We start from the raw sequence: 17,122 nt of genomic DNA on the forward strand, positions 1-17,122 counted from the left end.
ACACACACACAGACACACACACAGACACACACAGAGACATACACACAGACACAGAGACACACACACAGAGACACACAGACACACACAGACAGACACAGACACACACAGAGACACACACACGCACACAGACACACACACAGACACACACACAGACACACAGACACAGACACACAGACAGACAGACACAGACACACACACACACAGACACATACACACACAGACACACAGACACACACACAGACACACACACGCACACAGACACACACACACAGACACACACACACACCAGCTTCTCACACAGCCTTGCCTTTGAGAACCACTGCCTAAGCCTGGAGTCTCTGATTCCTGAAAAACTCTATGTTGGCTAATATGCTTCCAGTGGACTCCCCTAACACTGTTTGTCCATCCCACACTGGCCCAGAGAAGCATCTTCTCTGAGGGTCAGCTGCTGAAGAGTGCTCCTCCGGCATGTCCCAATCTTTAGGGAGCACAGAATTAGCAAAACAGAGTTCTCCAAAAAGGTTAGGATGGATCCATCCTATTAAAATTGAGAACGTGGGTTGCCTTCTAGAGGTGGGTGGTGACTGAAATAGAGCCAAGCAGAGGCATGGCTCCTGTCCCGCCATCTGAGAGTGGCTTTCCTGAGTGTATTCAGCTTAAAAACTTACATTATAGATTTGAGTTCATTTAAAATAAATGTCTGTTAAGAGTTAGACCACACACTCCAAATGGGTCTGTTTCTGCTTTTCTCCTGTTCTAGTGGGACAAAGCCTTGTCAGTTGCTCCAAGCGTGTCTGTGAAATACTGGAAGAAGCTGATGCAGAGGTAAGGCTGTGCCCAGATGGACATTTAACGTTTTGTTAAAATGGAAACAACATGTACATATGCTAGTAGCCTTGGGATTTTTGACTTTTTTGTTGTTTTAAATGATAACTGAATTTTGTATCTCCTGATACAATAAACAAATCAGTTATAAGTCATTTGGCATTTTTGTATTTGACCTGACGTCTGATAAGAACAGTGATTTCCCCATGTTGATAGAGGAAAGGACGGATCAGTCGACATGCTCACTGCTTAATGTATTGCAGTTGAAATGTATGGATGTCAAGTAGTGCTGATGGTAAAGATGTTTTACCACTAAACAAGGTTATCTGGATGTCCCTGAATGGAATGCAGAAAATGAGATTTTTTTCTGAGGTGTATTGGCTTACTAGAGCTGCCATAACAAAGGACCGCAGAGTGTTTCAAACCACAGAAATGTGTTCTCTCCCGATTCTGGAGGTTCTGAAGGCTAGAAATCCGCTATCAAGCTGTCGGCAGGGTTGCTTTCTCTTGGAGGTTTCGAGAAGGAATCAGGTCCACTCTTCTCCCCTGGCTTCTGGTGATTACAGCCCTTGGCACTTCGGCGGCCCCCTTATCTTCACGTGCATTATCCCCCTGTGTCTCTGAGTCTCCATTCCCCCTTTTGAACGAGGATACCGGTCATATCAGATTTAGAGTTTGCCCTAATCTGGTATAACCCTGTCTTAATTAACTATTTCAGTGAAGACCCAGTTTCCAAATAAAGTCACATTCACTTTAAAGAATCAACCTGCAATGCAGTAGACACATGTTCTATCCCTGGGTCGGGAAGATCCCTTGGAGGAGGGCATGGCAACCCACTCCAGTATTCTTGCCTGGGAAATGCCATGGACAGAGGAGCCTGCTGGGCTGCATGCAGTCCATAGGGTTGCAAAGAATCGGACACGACTGAAGAGACTAAAGCACACACGTGGGTTAGGGCTTCCCTGGATCTTTTGGTGGCAGTGAAGGGGATGCATTCCAACCCATAATATAAGACTATTCTCTATCCTGTTCGTTCATTCCACAAATATTTAGTCCTCACTACGTGCCAGTTACTGACGAGTACTGTTTAGTGAGTAATTACCTTGTTTCTGGCATTAAAAATGAAGCATTTGGGTTTTGTTTCATGGTTTAGAAAAAATTCAGCTGTGACTCACATGTACGAATAAAATCAATCAGAGACTAAGCATGAAATCCAGGGGGATTAACACATTAACCAAGGGAAAGGGGACCGTTTCCAGCAACTACTCTCCCCAAATAAGTGAAGCAATAGGCTGGCTCCAGCCCTCAGACTGCAGGCTCCCTATCCTAAGCTCTAAGAATCCTGAGTGATTCTCAGTTCATGTACCCTCACTGAACAATTGTAAAGTCCTTGCTCCCACTGAGACCTTAATAAAGTCAAGTTAACGGAGGATATTTATGTCACAGAACAATTTTGTTCCAACCCGCCTATTTTTTTCTCTGCTCCTTAGTTCACATGGTGGCCAAAAAATCATCACCCTTCAGCTTCCAGGTTTATGTTTTATGGATTCAACCATTTGCAGAGATTGAAAGGCAGTCTCTCAGTCCAACTTATAAATGTCCTGGAAGAGAGTGTTGTTTGTTAACAGCTGTAACAGGGAAGTCAGAGTCAGATGGTGAAAGCCTTGTTGGGAAAAACCCTAGAACTGGAGACTGTTAACAGTGATCTGTTAGTTGCTCAGCCATGTCCGACTCTGCAGACCTGTGGCTGTGGCCCACCAGGCTCATCTGTCCATGGGATTCTCCAGGCAAGAGTACTGGAGTGGGTTGCTATTTCCTTCTCCAGGGGATCTTGCCAACTCAGGGATCGAACCCAGGTCTCCTGCGTTGCAGGTAGATTCTTTACCATCTGAGCCACCAGGGAAGGCAGACCATATGAAAAGTGTCTACTGCACCCGCCCAGAGGTTGGCAATTGAAATGTAGTTTAATGCAAATACCAGCATAGATTAAATATGCCAGATTAGTTTTCAACAAAACTAAGGTTAAACATTAAGAGTGGGGCTGATGAGGTTGGTCGTTGAGAAAGTGGGACCAAAAACAGAAAAAGAGAGACAGACAGTGATGGATACAGAAAGAGAGAGACAGACAGACACGTGTATATCCTCCATAATCTCCAAACTCAGGTCCCCTTTCCCCCCCAAATATCTGGAACAGTATTTTTCTTTGAACTACCCTGCTTGGGCCACTAACAATGTTTTGCATTTTACTATCAATATCTGTGTTCTTGAATTACCCTTTTTAATGATTTTAGCCTGCTTGCATTTAGAGTTTGTCCATTCATTACGGTGCCATGAAAACATTTAAAATTCTCTGTCTTTAATAGACATTAATCCAGTTGAGAGTAGATGTTCCATCATACATATCTAGGTAACAACTTATTTTTAGAAAGATATATTCCTCACTTTAGTAGATAAGCTATATTGATTTAAGACCTGTTCAGTGCCTTTAAAATAGGAAAATCTGCAGTGTTTTATGGAAGAAACAAGTGCCTATAGTATTGTTTCAGAAAACTTTTATCCTCCAATAATGATGTGATTATAAAGCTAAGTCTTTGTGAATGCTGATCAAATTTTAGATATTTTCAGCATTTCAGAAAATCTGAGTCCAGCTGAGAACCTTGAAATTAGTATTTCGTAAAAAACATTGTTGTTACTTTATTAGGAGAGCTGATCAGTTAATCCAGGAAGATAAGGATGATGTCATTCCATACTGCATAGCCATCGGTGATGTGAAAAAATTAGTCCATTTTTTTATGTCAAGAGGTCAGCTTAAAGAAGCTCTGCTTGTTGCACAGGTAAAAACACGTAATTTACATGGGCTGCACAGCTTTGTGGGGGCGAGTTTGGGAGGGGGTGGTCGTGTTCAAGTGATTGATAAAGTCATAGGTGCCTTGGCCTCTGCCCGTATCCTGGCCATCTTTCCTAGACATTTCCATCACCCTGCCTTTGCTCTGATCACACTGAGTTTCTTTTAAATCTTTAAACAGAAGCACTTGTGAATTCTGATCTGGTCTATTTTGCTGAACACTGTGTACATTTGATCAACTCTTTCAGGTAGACTTGATGCTTCGTGTTGATACAGTGTAATTTATGGGTTTGTTTGTTTGTTTGTTTTCCAAATTCTAAGGGTATCTCCAAATTGTAGTATGAATTTCAAACATGGTTTGAATATACTTTGTTCAAAATAATTTTCTGAAGTTGGTCTATTATCAACAGCCAAAGATTAACCAAAGATTGCATTAAATTCCAGGCTGCTTGTGAAGGAAATGTGCAGACCTTCCATGTTTCGACACCCAAAGGACCTTCTTTTTCTGATGATATCTACAAGGAAGACTTTAATGAGTGAGCGACTCATCCTTTGCTTGGAGTCTATTTTTTGTGGCTGGTTTCCCTTTAGGGGCTTTTGAGGTCATCCTTCCTTGTACACAGAGCGCTTGGCTGTCCCGCGTCCTCAGCTGCATTTCTCACCGCAGTCTCATTTCATCGCAGCGTCTGCCCCTGGATGAGAGGAAAAAGTCAGGCATGTAGACACAGTCTGCACACATCTTAACATAGCTTCCAGAAAAGCAAACTGCATTTCAGTACAGTAATTGCATATAAAGCGCCTAAATCCTTGAAAATCTGATCAGACCTGCTGGGGAGGAGAGGCAGTGAAAATAAACGCTATTTGTGAATGTTTCACCATAGACTCAGTGTGGATAGCATCTCCCTGACATCATTCACAATCCGATGTTGGCGTCTAGAATAACATCTGGGCCTCTTGACACATACACACTAGTGTATATAAAACATAACTGATAAGGACCCACTGTATAGCAAGGGAACTTTCCTCAATACTCTGTAATGACCTATATGGGAAAAGAATCTAAGGAAGAGTGGGTTTATGTATGTGCTTTGCTATACAGAAGAAACTACACAAGAGTATAAATCAACTGTAATCCAGTAAGCTTTTTTTTTTAATCTAAAAAAAATAAATAAAATACTTATGTTTTTAAAAGGAATAGAAATTAGGATTCTCCAGCCTTTTGACCATTTTCAAATCTAATAATCTGCCTTTCTTTGTGTCTCCTCTTTGCTCCTATCATTGATCCAGAAAATAGGATATTTAAACTTTTAGGACACTTATCAAGTGAAAAATGACCACAAAATGTTAAGCATATTAAGACTGACATATTCCTTCCTGGTCCTTTGCAGCTATCCCCTGCCATTTCTAAACTTGGCATTTAATGATCTGTTAGCAACATACACTACCCCTGTTCCCATGTCCACATAAATTTTCAACCTATAATTCTTTTCATGTTAATTGCCCCTATAGCTGAGGCATAAATTATTCAGTGTAGGATAGAATATTCTTAAAATTAGGCTTTTCTGAAAAGAGGAAAAATTGGGAGAGGGAGGTGGTTTGTCAGCTCATCTACTAAGAAAGACTGCTTTCCTGATTTTTACCCCCAAATCAATCTCTATACCCAAACCAAGGATATACAATTAAATCTTGTTTGATCCCTTAATCAGCTTATTATAAAAGAGCATCCATTCACTTTTATGAAGGAGTCCTTGTGTGTCCATTGAATATGTATGCTGCTTCTTCCTAGACTCCTGCAGGAAGCCTGCAGAGAGCTGGCAGAATGGTATTTTCAAGATGGCCGAGCAGTTCTAGCCTCCTGTTGCCACCTGGCTGTGGACAATATTGAGGTACATTTCAAGGTGGCTCGCGTGTCATGATGTTTGAGGGGGAAAGATCCCGTGACTTTCTGTGTAAGATCCGGTTTTGCATGCTTTCTGAGCCTGAGCGATTCCATACTCAGTAAACACAGGTTAACTCTGCAGATTATGAAATCTTTTATTCACCTATTTTTAAATTTTTATCACAAGATACATATTTGTGACAATCTTACTCTAAGTTTTTATCATATATAAGAAGCACTAATGTGGTGAAGGGAAAAATCACTGCCCTGGAACTCAGAATATCTGACTTTTGAAAGCAGTTATTTTTATAAACACTTTAGTATGTTCTTCACAAGTTATGTTTTTAAATTATTTTTCATTCAATCCACTAATGTCATGGGAAAACCATTAAGTAAAGATACTGGTTCTATTTTGCATGTATCCTTAGATATATTGACTGGAAGGGATAATTGATAATCAGTGTACACTGTTGAGGAAGATTCTAAGAATTTACTTTTTCTGATGGACTGAAGGACATGTTGAGGCTATTGCAGACAGCCCGTTGTTAATTAATTCCAAAAATGTAGGCAAAGGTTCAAAACTCTTTAATTATAAAAATTACTCTATGTCCCTTTATCAGCTTTCCCAGCTGAAAATTGTAGTTGCCCTTGCCTGAGTACCCTGTGGGCTTCCCTGGTGGCTCAGATGGTAAAGAATCTGCCTGCAATTTGGGGGACCTGGGTTCAGCCCCTGGGTCGGGAAGATCCCTGGAGAAGGGACAAGTACATTATAGAAATATTACACTCACCATCTTATAAGAATAATCAGCTCTAGGTTAATACAGCTTGATCTACTTTGTGAGCTTGGCGGGGAGTAATGATCCTGCCTGTGAAACTGAAGGCGTTATCTTCTCATTGAGCAAGCTGGCTATGGCGTACCTGATTCGTGGAAACGAGCTAGAGCTGGCTGTGTGTGTGGGCACCGTGCTGGGGGAGCCCGCAGCACCCGCAACCCACTATGCCCTGGAGTTACTGGCGAGGAAGTGCATGATGATCCCAGCGTGGTGAGCGTTCTTCTTTTCTAATGGGGAGTGTGATTGCTCTACAGTATTATGTTATTAATAGTTTCTGCTGTACAGGGAAGTGAATCGGCTACATGTGTGCATACACCCTCTCCCTCTGGGACCCCCTGCCACCCAGCCCCATCCCACCACGCCTCGAGGTGGTCACGGAGCCCCGAGCTGAGCTCCCTGTTACCGAGCAGCCTCCCACTTGCTGTCTGCTCATGCGTGGCGGGCGTATGCATCAGCGCTCCTCTTGCAGTGAGCCCCACCCTTTCCTTCCCCTGCCGTGTCCCCAAGTCCTTCCTCTCGGTCTTTGTCTCTGTTCCTGCCCTGGAAATAGGTTCATCTGTATCACTTTTCTACATTCCATATATATGCGTTAAAATAAGTGATGTTTTTCTCTTTCTAACTTACTTCACTGTGTGTGACAGACTAGATCCAACCACATCATCACAAATGACCTGATTTCACTCCTTTTTATGTCTGAGTAATATTCCATTATATATATATATGTACATGGTGAGCATTTCTAGAGTTAAAGAATAGTTTCATAGTGATAAAATGCATTTTTTAAAAAGTTGCATGTGATATTTTTAAAATGCAATATTTTTAAATGTGATATGCAATATTTTTAAATATCACATTTAAAAATATTGCATTTTTAAATGTCTCCTGTGTAAATAAAAGACTTCCCTGTGGCTCAGATGGTAAAGCATCTGCCTACAATGCGGGAGACCCACGTGTAAGTAAAAGATAAGATTGTGAAGGAAATGGTGCCATGAACATGAATTAATAGTAAGAACGACTGTGAGCATATAATGAAATCTACTATCACTTATTCTGAAGTAAACCAGTTCTAATTTGTGATATTTCAAGCACACAAAGCATCATGAAACAATAGAGCATACACTTTCTAAGATTATCAGGACCACACATTCCCACGTTGTAAATTCTGCATATCTACACTCATTCTGGCTGGTACTTGTGTATTAGTTAGAAGTTTAGAAAATAAAGTCTCTTCTAGTGGAGAGTAATAACAAAGATGGTATGACTGTACACTTGGAACCAATTTGGGTGATGCTCTAAGACAACAGTCTCCAACCTTTTGGCACCAGGGACCAGTTTCGTGGAAGACAGTTTTTCCACACCCTGGAAGAGGGGAGATGGTTTTGGGAAGATTGACGCATACAACATTCATTATGCACTTTATTTCTATTATTATTACATCAGCTCCACCTCAGGTCATCAGGCGTTAGATCCCGGAGGTTGGGGAGCTCTGCTCTTCAGAGTTAAACCTGGGAAAGACCCCGGGAGGCTGGAGCTCAGAGCTGTTCTTCCTTGTGTCTCAGAGCCTGCTCCCTAGGGCGGACCGTGCTTCACCGTGGATGGCGGAGACGGTCCTGTCCCTCAACAGGGGCTTGTTGGATAAAGATGATTTTAGACTTCTGTCTTCTCTTTCCTCAAAATACTTAGAACCTTGAGAAATTTTAAATGAGCTTGCTCGTCAGGACTTCGCTTCTCCGCACTGCCTGCACACACCCCCCCAGTCTGAACAGTGGATGATGCAGACGCCCCTGCTGGACGGTACAGAGGACGATGATGGTGCTGATCACAGCTAAGGACACTGCTGTCCCTGCTTATGCAGTTCACTGCGTGCTCGACAGTGGCATGATTTTACCGAGACTTACTGGTCTCAGTGAATTTTATGACCAAAACTAAAAGTTACATAAATTGGCTTTATAGTTTCTACTCTTAGCTACTATCTTAGTGTAAAATACCACAGACTGGGTGGCCTGTAAACAAGAGAAATGTATTATTCACGGTTCTGGAGAGAGGGAAGTTCAAGATAAACTGGCAGATTTGGTGTCTGATAAGAGCAGGCTTCCTGGTTCTTACTGGCTGTTTTTGCTGTGCTCACATGGAGAAAAGGGTTAGGAAACTCCCTGTGGCCTCCTTTATCAGGGCACTGACCCCTTTCCTCAGGGCTCTGCACTGCACCCTCCCAAAGACTCTACCTGCTAATACCATCACGTTGAGGGTTAGACGTCAGCTTAGGACTTTAGGGGGAACACAGACATTCAGCTGACTACAGCTAAGTCAGAAAGAGAACAGAGCTTCCCAGTCTCCTTTCCTGTTGGGTCTGGAGGCTTCAGAGTGAATCGATAATCTTAGAGTTACTCTAAAATTGACCCGTATCTCACAGTGATGTAAGAGCTCCCTCCCCCCGAAGAACTGAGTGGTGCCCCACCGTCAGCGTCAGATGTGAATGTATCTTAACACTGACCAGCCCTCCTGGGGACCCAGTTCCTTACTGCCTCAAACCCAAGGAAGTGTGAGGTCTAACTCAGACAACTTACCCACAAAGGTGACTGACTGTATGCTAGAAGTCAGCATCTCATTCAAATAAAATGTGATTACTTCTTTCTAAAAACTGAAAAAGGAGCGAACAATAAATAGATATTAAATTTTGAAGAGGATTAAAGATCTTTGAACTGAATATACATCCTGTGTTGCATGCATGCTTAGTTCAGTCGTGTCTGACTCTCTGCAACCCCATGGCCTGTAGCCGACCAGGCTCCTCTGTCCATGGGATTCTCCAGGCAAGAACACTGGAGTGGGCTGCCATGCCCTCCTCCAGGGGACCTTCCTGACCCAGGGACTGAACCCACGTCTGCTGCGGCTCCTGCATGGCAGGCAGGCTTTACTGCTGAGCCACAGAGGATGCTTTTAATAGAAAGCAAACTTGTTTCTTCTTAACTCCCTTCAAGAGCCCTTCCTTTATGCAGCCATAGGTATGTGTACCAGAAACCAGGATCAAGTGCATACGCTGAAATACATGGAGCAGGCTTATCTCCAGGTGAAGTGTATAATCCTCGTGGCTATTAGTAGAGCTCCACAAATTTAAAACATAATAATTAAGAGCTGTATTATCTTAAGAGAATATGCTTTTATAAACCAAGAACACTTCTTTTTTTGCTTTTACACTTATTGGTAAAAGTTCGCCTTTTCTTGGCTTTCATCACAGATTCATGACATTCAAATGTGTTTTCTTTTTAGCTTTCCATCCGTCGGATACAGGTATTGCCTAGTTTTCCTGCATGCCCTTCGGTTTCTGTAATCTACATTTACAGGAATTTCATAATGAAGTAGGGAATCAGTACTCTTTATGTAAATAGAAAGGCACGGGAGATTCTCCTTCCTTTGAAAGAGTTCTGAAACGTTTCTCAGTTTTTTCCTCCTTCACGTTTCCCCTTTTGTCATGTGAATAGGGATTTGGCAGCTGACCTTCTCCTCCTGACTCCTGACAGTGAACTACAGTTGGTGAAGCTCTGTGCTTTCTGCCCCGGGGGCACTGAAGAGATAAGCCATCTCCACGAGAAGGTATGCTGCTGCTGCTGCTGCTAAGTCGCTTCAGTCGTGTCCGACTCTGGGCGACCCCGTAGATGGCAGCCCACCAGGCTCCCCCGTACTCATTGTTCCCATTTGGAACGTCGTGCTGTGATTTCGTTAGTTTTAGGTTTGGTCAGATAGAAATTCTTGCAGAGAAACAAACATGATCCTTTCAGGATCCTCTTATAAAGACAGCAAAAATTATAACAGTAACAAAAACATTGATTGAATTTTACTGTATTTGGGGGGCTGTTCTAAATTTGCACATCTGTTGGCTATTGACTCAAGTCTCACAAAACCCTGGAAAGCGGGGCATACTGTTCCTAATTTATAAAGAAAGTGAACTTGGAGAAGGTAAGGAACTTGCCATAATTGGTTAATGTTGAAGTGAGAGCATCAATACATGTAACTGCCCATCCCAAGCCCTTTGCGTCATAAGGTACCCACGCCCAGAGAATCCCATGGACAGAGAAGCCTGGCGGGGTATGGTCCATAGAGTCGCAGAGAGTGGGAAACAACTGAAGCGACTTAGCATGCACACATGCATGCTGGCTTTTAAAAAATAGGATCTTGAAAAGAATTACTGAAGTATAATGAAATTTGCATGCTTATTCTAAAGTGCTTTTTATAAAGGCTCCGTTACAGAATACAGGAATCTATCAAGATTACATACAAAAGTGATCAAAATATTCAGCAATAAGGAGATTGTATTCATTATGGTACATTTCTATATGTTAGTGCTGTTAACCTGTTAAAAAATGATGAAGTTCTGTTTTTATTGGTGGATGGCTGTAGAACAGTAAAATAAAAAGCAGATTATTAAACCATGTACACATCATGGGATTTTCCTTTTGAAAATCATCTGTGTACATAGTTTTATAACAGTGTTCACCTGCTGTTTTTATCATACGTTCCAAAAGAGTATGATTGGACTCTTGGATCAGACTTCATTAATAACTCTTTAGAAAGACTAGGTAATATGTGTAAATGTGTTACTAACTCTGGAGAATTTTGCAAGACTAAAAATCCGTGTGTGTGTGTGTGTGTGTGTGTGTGTGTGTGTGTTCGGCCACAATGCACACCTTGGGGGATCTCAATTCCCCAACCAGGGATTGAACCCAGGGCCACAGTAGTAAACGCCTGGAATCCACTAGGCCACCAAGCAACTCCTCTAAAAATTATATTTAAATATTAAGTTATATAGCTTTGAGAATTTTAAGATAGGGTAAGAATTACAGGAATGATCAACCTGCTCTTGTCATGTTCTGTGTCAGAATGAAATTTCAGTGGGGACCATTCTTTAATTCCCTCTACTCTCAGAGCATGTATCAAAGTGAAGAAACGTTTTTTCTGTCTAACCAGGCACAGTTCCTGTCATAGAGTAGTTGCTCAGCAAATAACTGGCTTTCAGGGAATACAGATGGGGAACGTTAGATGAAATGTCACATACACATGAGCACTTGTAATTTAGTTTGTACATTTTTTGAGAGGTTGAGGGGTCTAAAATATTCCATTTGGGACTTCCCTGGTGATCCAGTGGCCAAGACTCCATGCTCCCAATACAAGAGGCCCGGGCTTGATCCCTGGTCAGGGAACTAGATCCCACAGGCCACAGCTGAGACCTGGCACAGCCAAATAAATCAATATTTTTTAAACAGAAAAAATATGAAACTATTGAATAAACACATTAATAAATAAACACTCTTAGTAACTTGAGGGGATATTAGAAAAAGAGAAGGATGAGAGTGACAAATCTCAAAGGAGACAGTTGACCTTGTGGATGAACCACATCACCTTCCGTCCGACACAAATGTTTCTGCAGCAGAAGCTGCATCGCAGTGTTTGCAAAGATTAGTGAGACAGGGCAGTGAGCTATGTAGCCTCGCTTAGGAGCAAACCAACGCACTCTTAACACCTGTGCTTCAAAAATCGTGAACATATCAGAAGTTTACATAAAAGCTAAATTAATCCCCACCCATGTTTTGGAAGCAGAACTTCCATGAAGGAGGAGTAGATTCTCAGTTTTAACAGAAAAATTATTTGAAAAAATGTTGCTTTTCATTTTACAGTAATATAATTTCATAGGCTCAAATCTCTACTTCGTGGCATTTCAGAATGTCAAAGCTAAAAAAAAAGCTGTAAAGAGCTTGTCCTTTTTTTGCCTTCCTATTCAAAATAAAGTTACTGTGTCTCAAGGTCAAGTGAAAGTTAGTTACCGTGTAGAGGACACATAAACATTACCTTTGTGTTTTCTACATTTAATGTAATTTTTGACACTAGTGAGTATATTTGTTCTAAAATAACTAATTTTAGCATTCCTGCTAAATGACATTTGTGGGTACTAATCCCATTATTACAATCAGGACAATTTTCTTCCACCTTTTTTATTGTGTGTTTAAAAGTATTGACTCATTAGATAATATCATATTTATTGTTTTTAGATGTTAAAGATATTAACATAAATGTATGTTCCCAGTACAGATTATTTCATTTACATCTATTTTCAGCAACTTTAATTAGAGAAACATACCAGGTATTTTGGAAATATTTAGCACTTATATTATTACTATTGCTTTTATTCCTATAAATATTAGTAGCATTGTCATCAAACCAATTCTTTTCTAGTGCAAGCTACCCACAGTAGAAGAATGTATGCAGTTAGCTGAGACAGCCCATGCTGATGGCAAAATATTTGAAACTATAAAGTATTACTTGCTAAGTCAAGAACCTGAAAAAGCCCTTCCTATTGGCATTGACTTCATCAAAGGTATGTATTTAGTTGGTAGTATAATTTAAAATCTACTCTTTTATTTGGTATTTTCACTTGTATTGATTTTTTTAAAAGGCTTAAAAATAAAGTACTAGCCATCTTGAATTTTAAAAAGAAAGAGATTGCTGATGGTTTGGTAGTGGGACCTGACTGGGATCTAGAAAATAAACAGGCAGATAGCATTGACCAGAAAAGAATCAATCACACAAGTTAAAATTTGAATGAACAAGTTTTAATCCTTTTATTTAGAGACTCTGGTTTTATTTTGCCAGAACACATCAGTAGTTCAGATTGGACTTTGGACACCATTTACCCCGTTCTTGACCTGTTGAGTTACATTCGTACTGAAAAACTGGTCTTGCATACATGTACTGAGTGAGTACTTTTTCCCCAAAATACGTAACCAAACTTATGCAATGTTTCAAAATGGCTGTATTGTTTTTGGTGTTCAGATGAAGAAATAAGATCTCTTGGACAGATAGGTGCACATGTAGAAAAATTACATTTTGTTTTCTCCTTAAGTAAAAATAGAGAGGTCACTTTGAAACCTAAGATAAATCTTACTGGCCCCATTTCCTAATACCATGTGTGTATGTGTGTCTGTGTCTGTGTCTGTCTGTCTGTACACAAAGACACACACAGACACACCTGGTTCAAACAGGGCTACTTCAGAGCTTTGGGGTCCTTTTGGACCACGTGTCCCCAGTGGTCTGTGTAGTGGTCAAGCTCTTAAACATCCATGTACACAAAGCATACTAGGCTGGGCAAAGAAGTGAAAGTGCTAGAAAGTAAAAAAATAGACACCGTCCTTGAATTCAGGTATCATTTAAGGACATTATTACCCCTGTAGCTAAAGTCCCAAGAACAGTGTATATATTTCTTAGCAAGGCTTTAGGCTGTTTTTGTTGGAATGCCACATGGGAAACTGGTGCAGCAGGCTGTGACACTTTGGCAGGAGTCGCAGGGACCGACGGGGGAGAGAGGAAAACAAGAAGGCAAGAGTTCAATATTATTTAAAGACTTTTATTTTAAAATACAATTTGTATTATTCGGTACATGTCTGAATAGGAGTTAACTGATGAATAAAACATCTTTACATTTAGAAAAATTTCTAAGCATATTCTGCTATAAATGTTATAAATCAAAATGAGACACAAGTTCAATAACTATTTAAGAGCAATGCTCTGTACCTCAGATTATAGAATTTTTAAAAATAAATACATTCTCTTCTAGAGCTCGAAATGAGTTGCTGATACTATGTGGGTACGTTGGCGCATTACTGGCTATCAGAAGGCAGTATCAAAGCATCATTCCAGCACTGTATGAGTACACGAGGTAAAAGCAGTTTCTCTCTGATTAAGACATTAGAGAAGTGAGTGCCTTTCACTGAGATGATTAGCATCTTAAGTGCATTGTAGAGGCAACAAATACATTTTCCACATGTCCATTTATTTACTAAACATGTGCTTCATAATAAAGCAGCAGTAAGTGATACGAATTAACAGTGAGTGAAAGTATTAGTCACTCAGTTATGTCCAGCTCTTTGCAACCCCATGGATTGTAGCCCATCAGGCTCCTCTGTGCATGGGATTCTCCAGGCAAGAACACTGGAGTGGGTTGCCATTCCCTTCTCCAGGGGACCTTCCTGACCCAGGGATCAAACCTGGATCCTCCTGCATTGCAGGCAGATTCTTTACCATCTGGGCAGATTCCATCAAGGATCTGGATTCTTCCCTTCTTTCAACTCTGACATCCTTGGCTTCCTTCCTCCTGCCTGAGTGACAGAGTTAGCAGCTAGCTTCTTGCCCTCTGTGTATCGTGCCTACATTTGAAGTGGGAAGGAGAGTTGAGGGTGACCGGATGGAGACCACAGTGGGCAGGAGCTTCTGATTCTGGAAGGAAGTTTTCCTTCGTGCTGTGTGCCTGCAGACCACTGGCCAGGACTGTGTAATCTGCTTTTAAAAGAAGATGAGAAACTCTTATTTCAAGCTTGCCCATCTCCACAGGAGAAAAATGCAAAGTAAAGAGGTTGGTCAGTGGCAGATATTCCCTATTTCATATTTTATATTCAGATATGACCTACCTGCCAAACTCCTGTGTTTTCAGGACAGCTTGCTGAACTCAACCCTCATGCCTAAAACTTGTCGTACTCAAAAATAAAACTCAGTGCCTTGTCCCCGAAAGTACCATCTCTAGAGTAGGTGACTCCTAAGATGCTGAGAGTCTGTGGTGAAGCAGTTATTCTGAGTTTCCTTCCTGTGGGCACGGGGTTCTGAGAGAAACGGAGCGCTCTCCTTCCCGACTTACCCCTCTCGTCGAGGTGGAGGGCTGTGTTACTGTGGGCCTGCACCTGGAGCTGTCGAACGAATCTCTGATGTCACAGGGCACTCGAGGAAAAATCTATGCCAGCAGCATAACCATAAATGGAAAGCAACTTTCAACAATATTAAGATATAAGGGAATTTCTGAGTGTTACTCAGCATTGCTCATCCTGTCATCCAGCATTTATTGAATATGTTTGACTTACCAGAGAGTTACACACACAGACACCCACACACGCACGTGCGTGCACACACATATATTTACATATACACATAGATATGTGAACAACAGTGTATATCTAAAATTGCCATTGTTTGGAATTCATTTGCGTTTTTGCTGTCTTCGTCATGGATGTCAGATATTAATTTCTTTCTGGCGTGTTTCAGTCAGCTGTTAAAACGGCGGAAAGTGTCAGTGCCTTTAAAAATTGAACACCTTTCTGAGGAACTGGACGCATGGAGAGCTTGCACACAGATTGTCAACCCGTGAGTGAATATAAAATCTGATATAAAAATTAAATACAGAATGTATTGCTTAATATTGTAGACAGACTTGTAAATTGTTGTCTCATTATTTATTTTGGCAGGAGAATGAATCTTGGGTTGTTTAGCACACACTCAGTAATAATTTATAACACTCTTCTGCCTTTTTCAAGTCCTTCCTTTTACTGTAAATTAAGTCTAAAGTTAATTTGCCATCACTTACAAAGGACTAACTTATCATTGGGGACTGTTTTTAATCTGAACCTTGACAATCCTGTGATTCAACAAAAATAAAAATGGAATATCTGTTGGAAATACAGGTCATCAGAAGACTCTCCATATACGCCCCCTTCTGATTCACAAAGGCTGGTTTATGCAACTTTATTGAAGAGACTAAAGGAAGAACCACTCAGAGGAATTGTTGGACCAGATTATGTGACTGGGTCGAATCTTCCCAGTCATTCCGATATTCACATCTCTTGTCTTACGGGATTGAAAATCCAGGTACAGCCTAATGTCAAGCATAAATTATGCATGCCCGTCATTTTTGTTTTTTCATTACTTTTTGAAATGAGAACTTAAAATAATCTGAATAAAAGTATAAAGAAACCTGAGGCCCAGTGAGAAAATATTGCCCTTAATAAGCTTTTGTATTTGATATAAGTGGTTTCTCTCTCCTTAAATCCAGAGACATAGTCATTGTACTTTTTATCATAAAAGCAATTCATATAACAGATACACTTAGTAACAAATGGCATGTATACTTAGTAACATATGTTTTAAAATTCATAGAGATAATTTCCTTAGGGAAATTAAATAAGGGAGACAAAGCAACAGTCAACAGAGTTACAAATTGTTCTCTCAGTAGATTAAATGTAACTTAATAGTCTCCACTGGTATTTTATAAACACAAAGCAATTAAAAACTGATAGATGTATAATAAATCTACATATTATGCATATTCTTACATTGACTTAGTGAACTTCTCAGTGATTAAAAATTACAGGGTTCTATCATGAGGGATGGCTAATTCCCAAGGAATGACCCCTCTTGCGCAAAGTAACGATGCTGAACAATGCCAGGCCTGCCCGTGTGGCCCAAGGGTGCCATTATTGCCAAAAAATAGAGACGCTTTCATCATTTCAGAGCCAGGAGCAGTTGTAGGTGTCCCCAAGAAGTAAACAAAGCTGAATCCCCATGAAGTGCTACTGGAGACAGATGGGACCAAAAGAATGCCATCCCCCAGGCCTCATCACGTGTCCCCAAGTGGATTCTTGTATCTCTAATGTAACATAGCTAATTACATCTCTAATGTGCCACATCAGTGGAGAAAGGTATTTGGGGGGATAACTAGTCAGATGTCTTGCTACCAATGAAAAATCTAACTGCAGCTTGACTTGACCCTGAAAACTAAGTCTTCAGAACACACCAGTATATTCCAAACCACAGACAGGAAACCAAATAGGATATGTGCTTACTATCCACTTATGTTCGGAGATTAAGAACCAAAGCAGTAAATTCAGTCATTTATAATTAATAGCAAAACCCATCTTGCAGCTTTTAGAC

General features: G+C 40.7%; 1 protein-coding gene across 6 annotated transcripts in view; it reads left to right on the forward strand.

Annotated features, from left to right (window-relative positions):
- The window catches only part of LOC120860530 (WD repeat-containing protein 17-like), a 65,178-nt gene that overhangs the window by 46,403 nt on the left and 1,653 nt on the right, over positions 1–17,122 (forward strand). For 2 of the 6 annotated variants that reach the window (XM_040236354.1, XM_040236351.1), the window contains 12 exons: positions 761–825; positions 3,527–3,659; positions 4,115–4,206; positions 5,457–5,556; positions 6,453–6,592; positions 9,650–9,670; positions 9,862–9,973; positions 12,608–12,749; positions 13,025–13,127; positions 13,986–14,087; positions 15,461–15,559; positions 15,877–16,060. In XM_040236354.1, the coding sequence (XP_040092288.1) occupies positions 761–825; positions 3,527–3,659; positions 4,115–4,206; positions 5,457–5,556; positions 6,453–6,592; positions 9,650–9,670; positions 9,862–9,973; positions 12,608–12,749; positions 13,025–13,127; positions 13,986–14,087; positions 15,461–15,559; positions 15,877–16,060 (1,293 nt within the window). Of the gene's footprint in view, positions 1–760; positions 826–3,526; positions 3,660–4,114; positions 4,207–5,456; positions 5,557–6,452; positions 6,593–9,649; positions 9,671–9,861; positions 9,974–12,423; positions 12,516–12,607; positions 12,750–13,024; positions 13,128–13,985; positions 14,088–15,460; positions 15,560–15,876; positions 16,061–17,122 lie in introns of those variants that run through there. The other 4 variants (XM_040236352.1, XM_040236353.1, XR_005720348.1 and 1 more) reach the window with 3 other exon arrangements.

Source organism: Oryx dammah, unplaced genomic scaffold, assembly GCF_014754425.2.
Source record: "Oryx dammah isolate SB20612 unplaced genomic scaffold, SCBI_Odam_1.1 HiC_scaffold_11081, whole genome shotgun sequence".
Lineage (NCBI taxonomy): Eukaryota > Metazoa > Chordata > Mammalia > Artiodactyla > Bovidae > Oryx > Oryx dammah.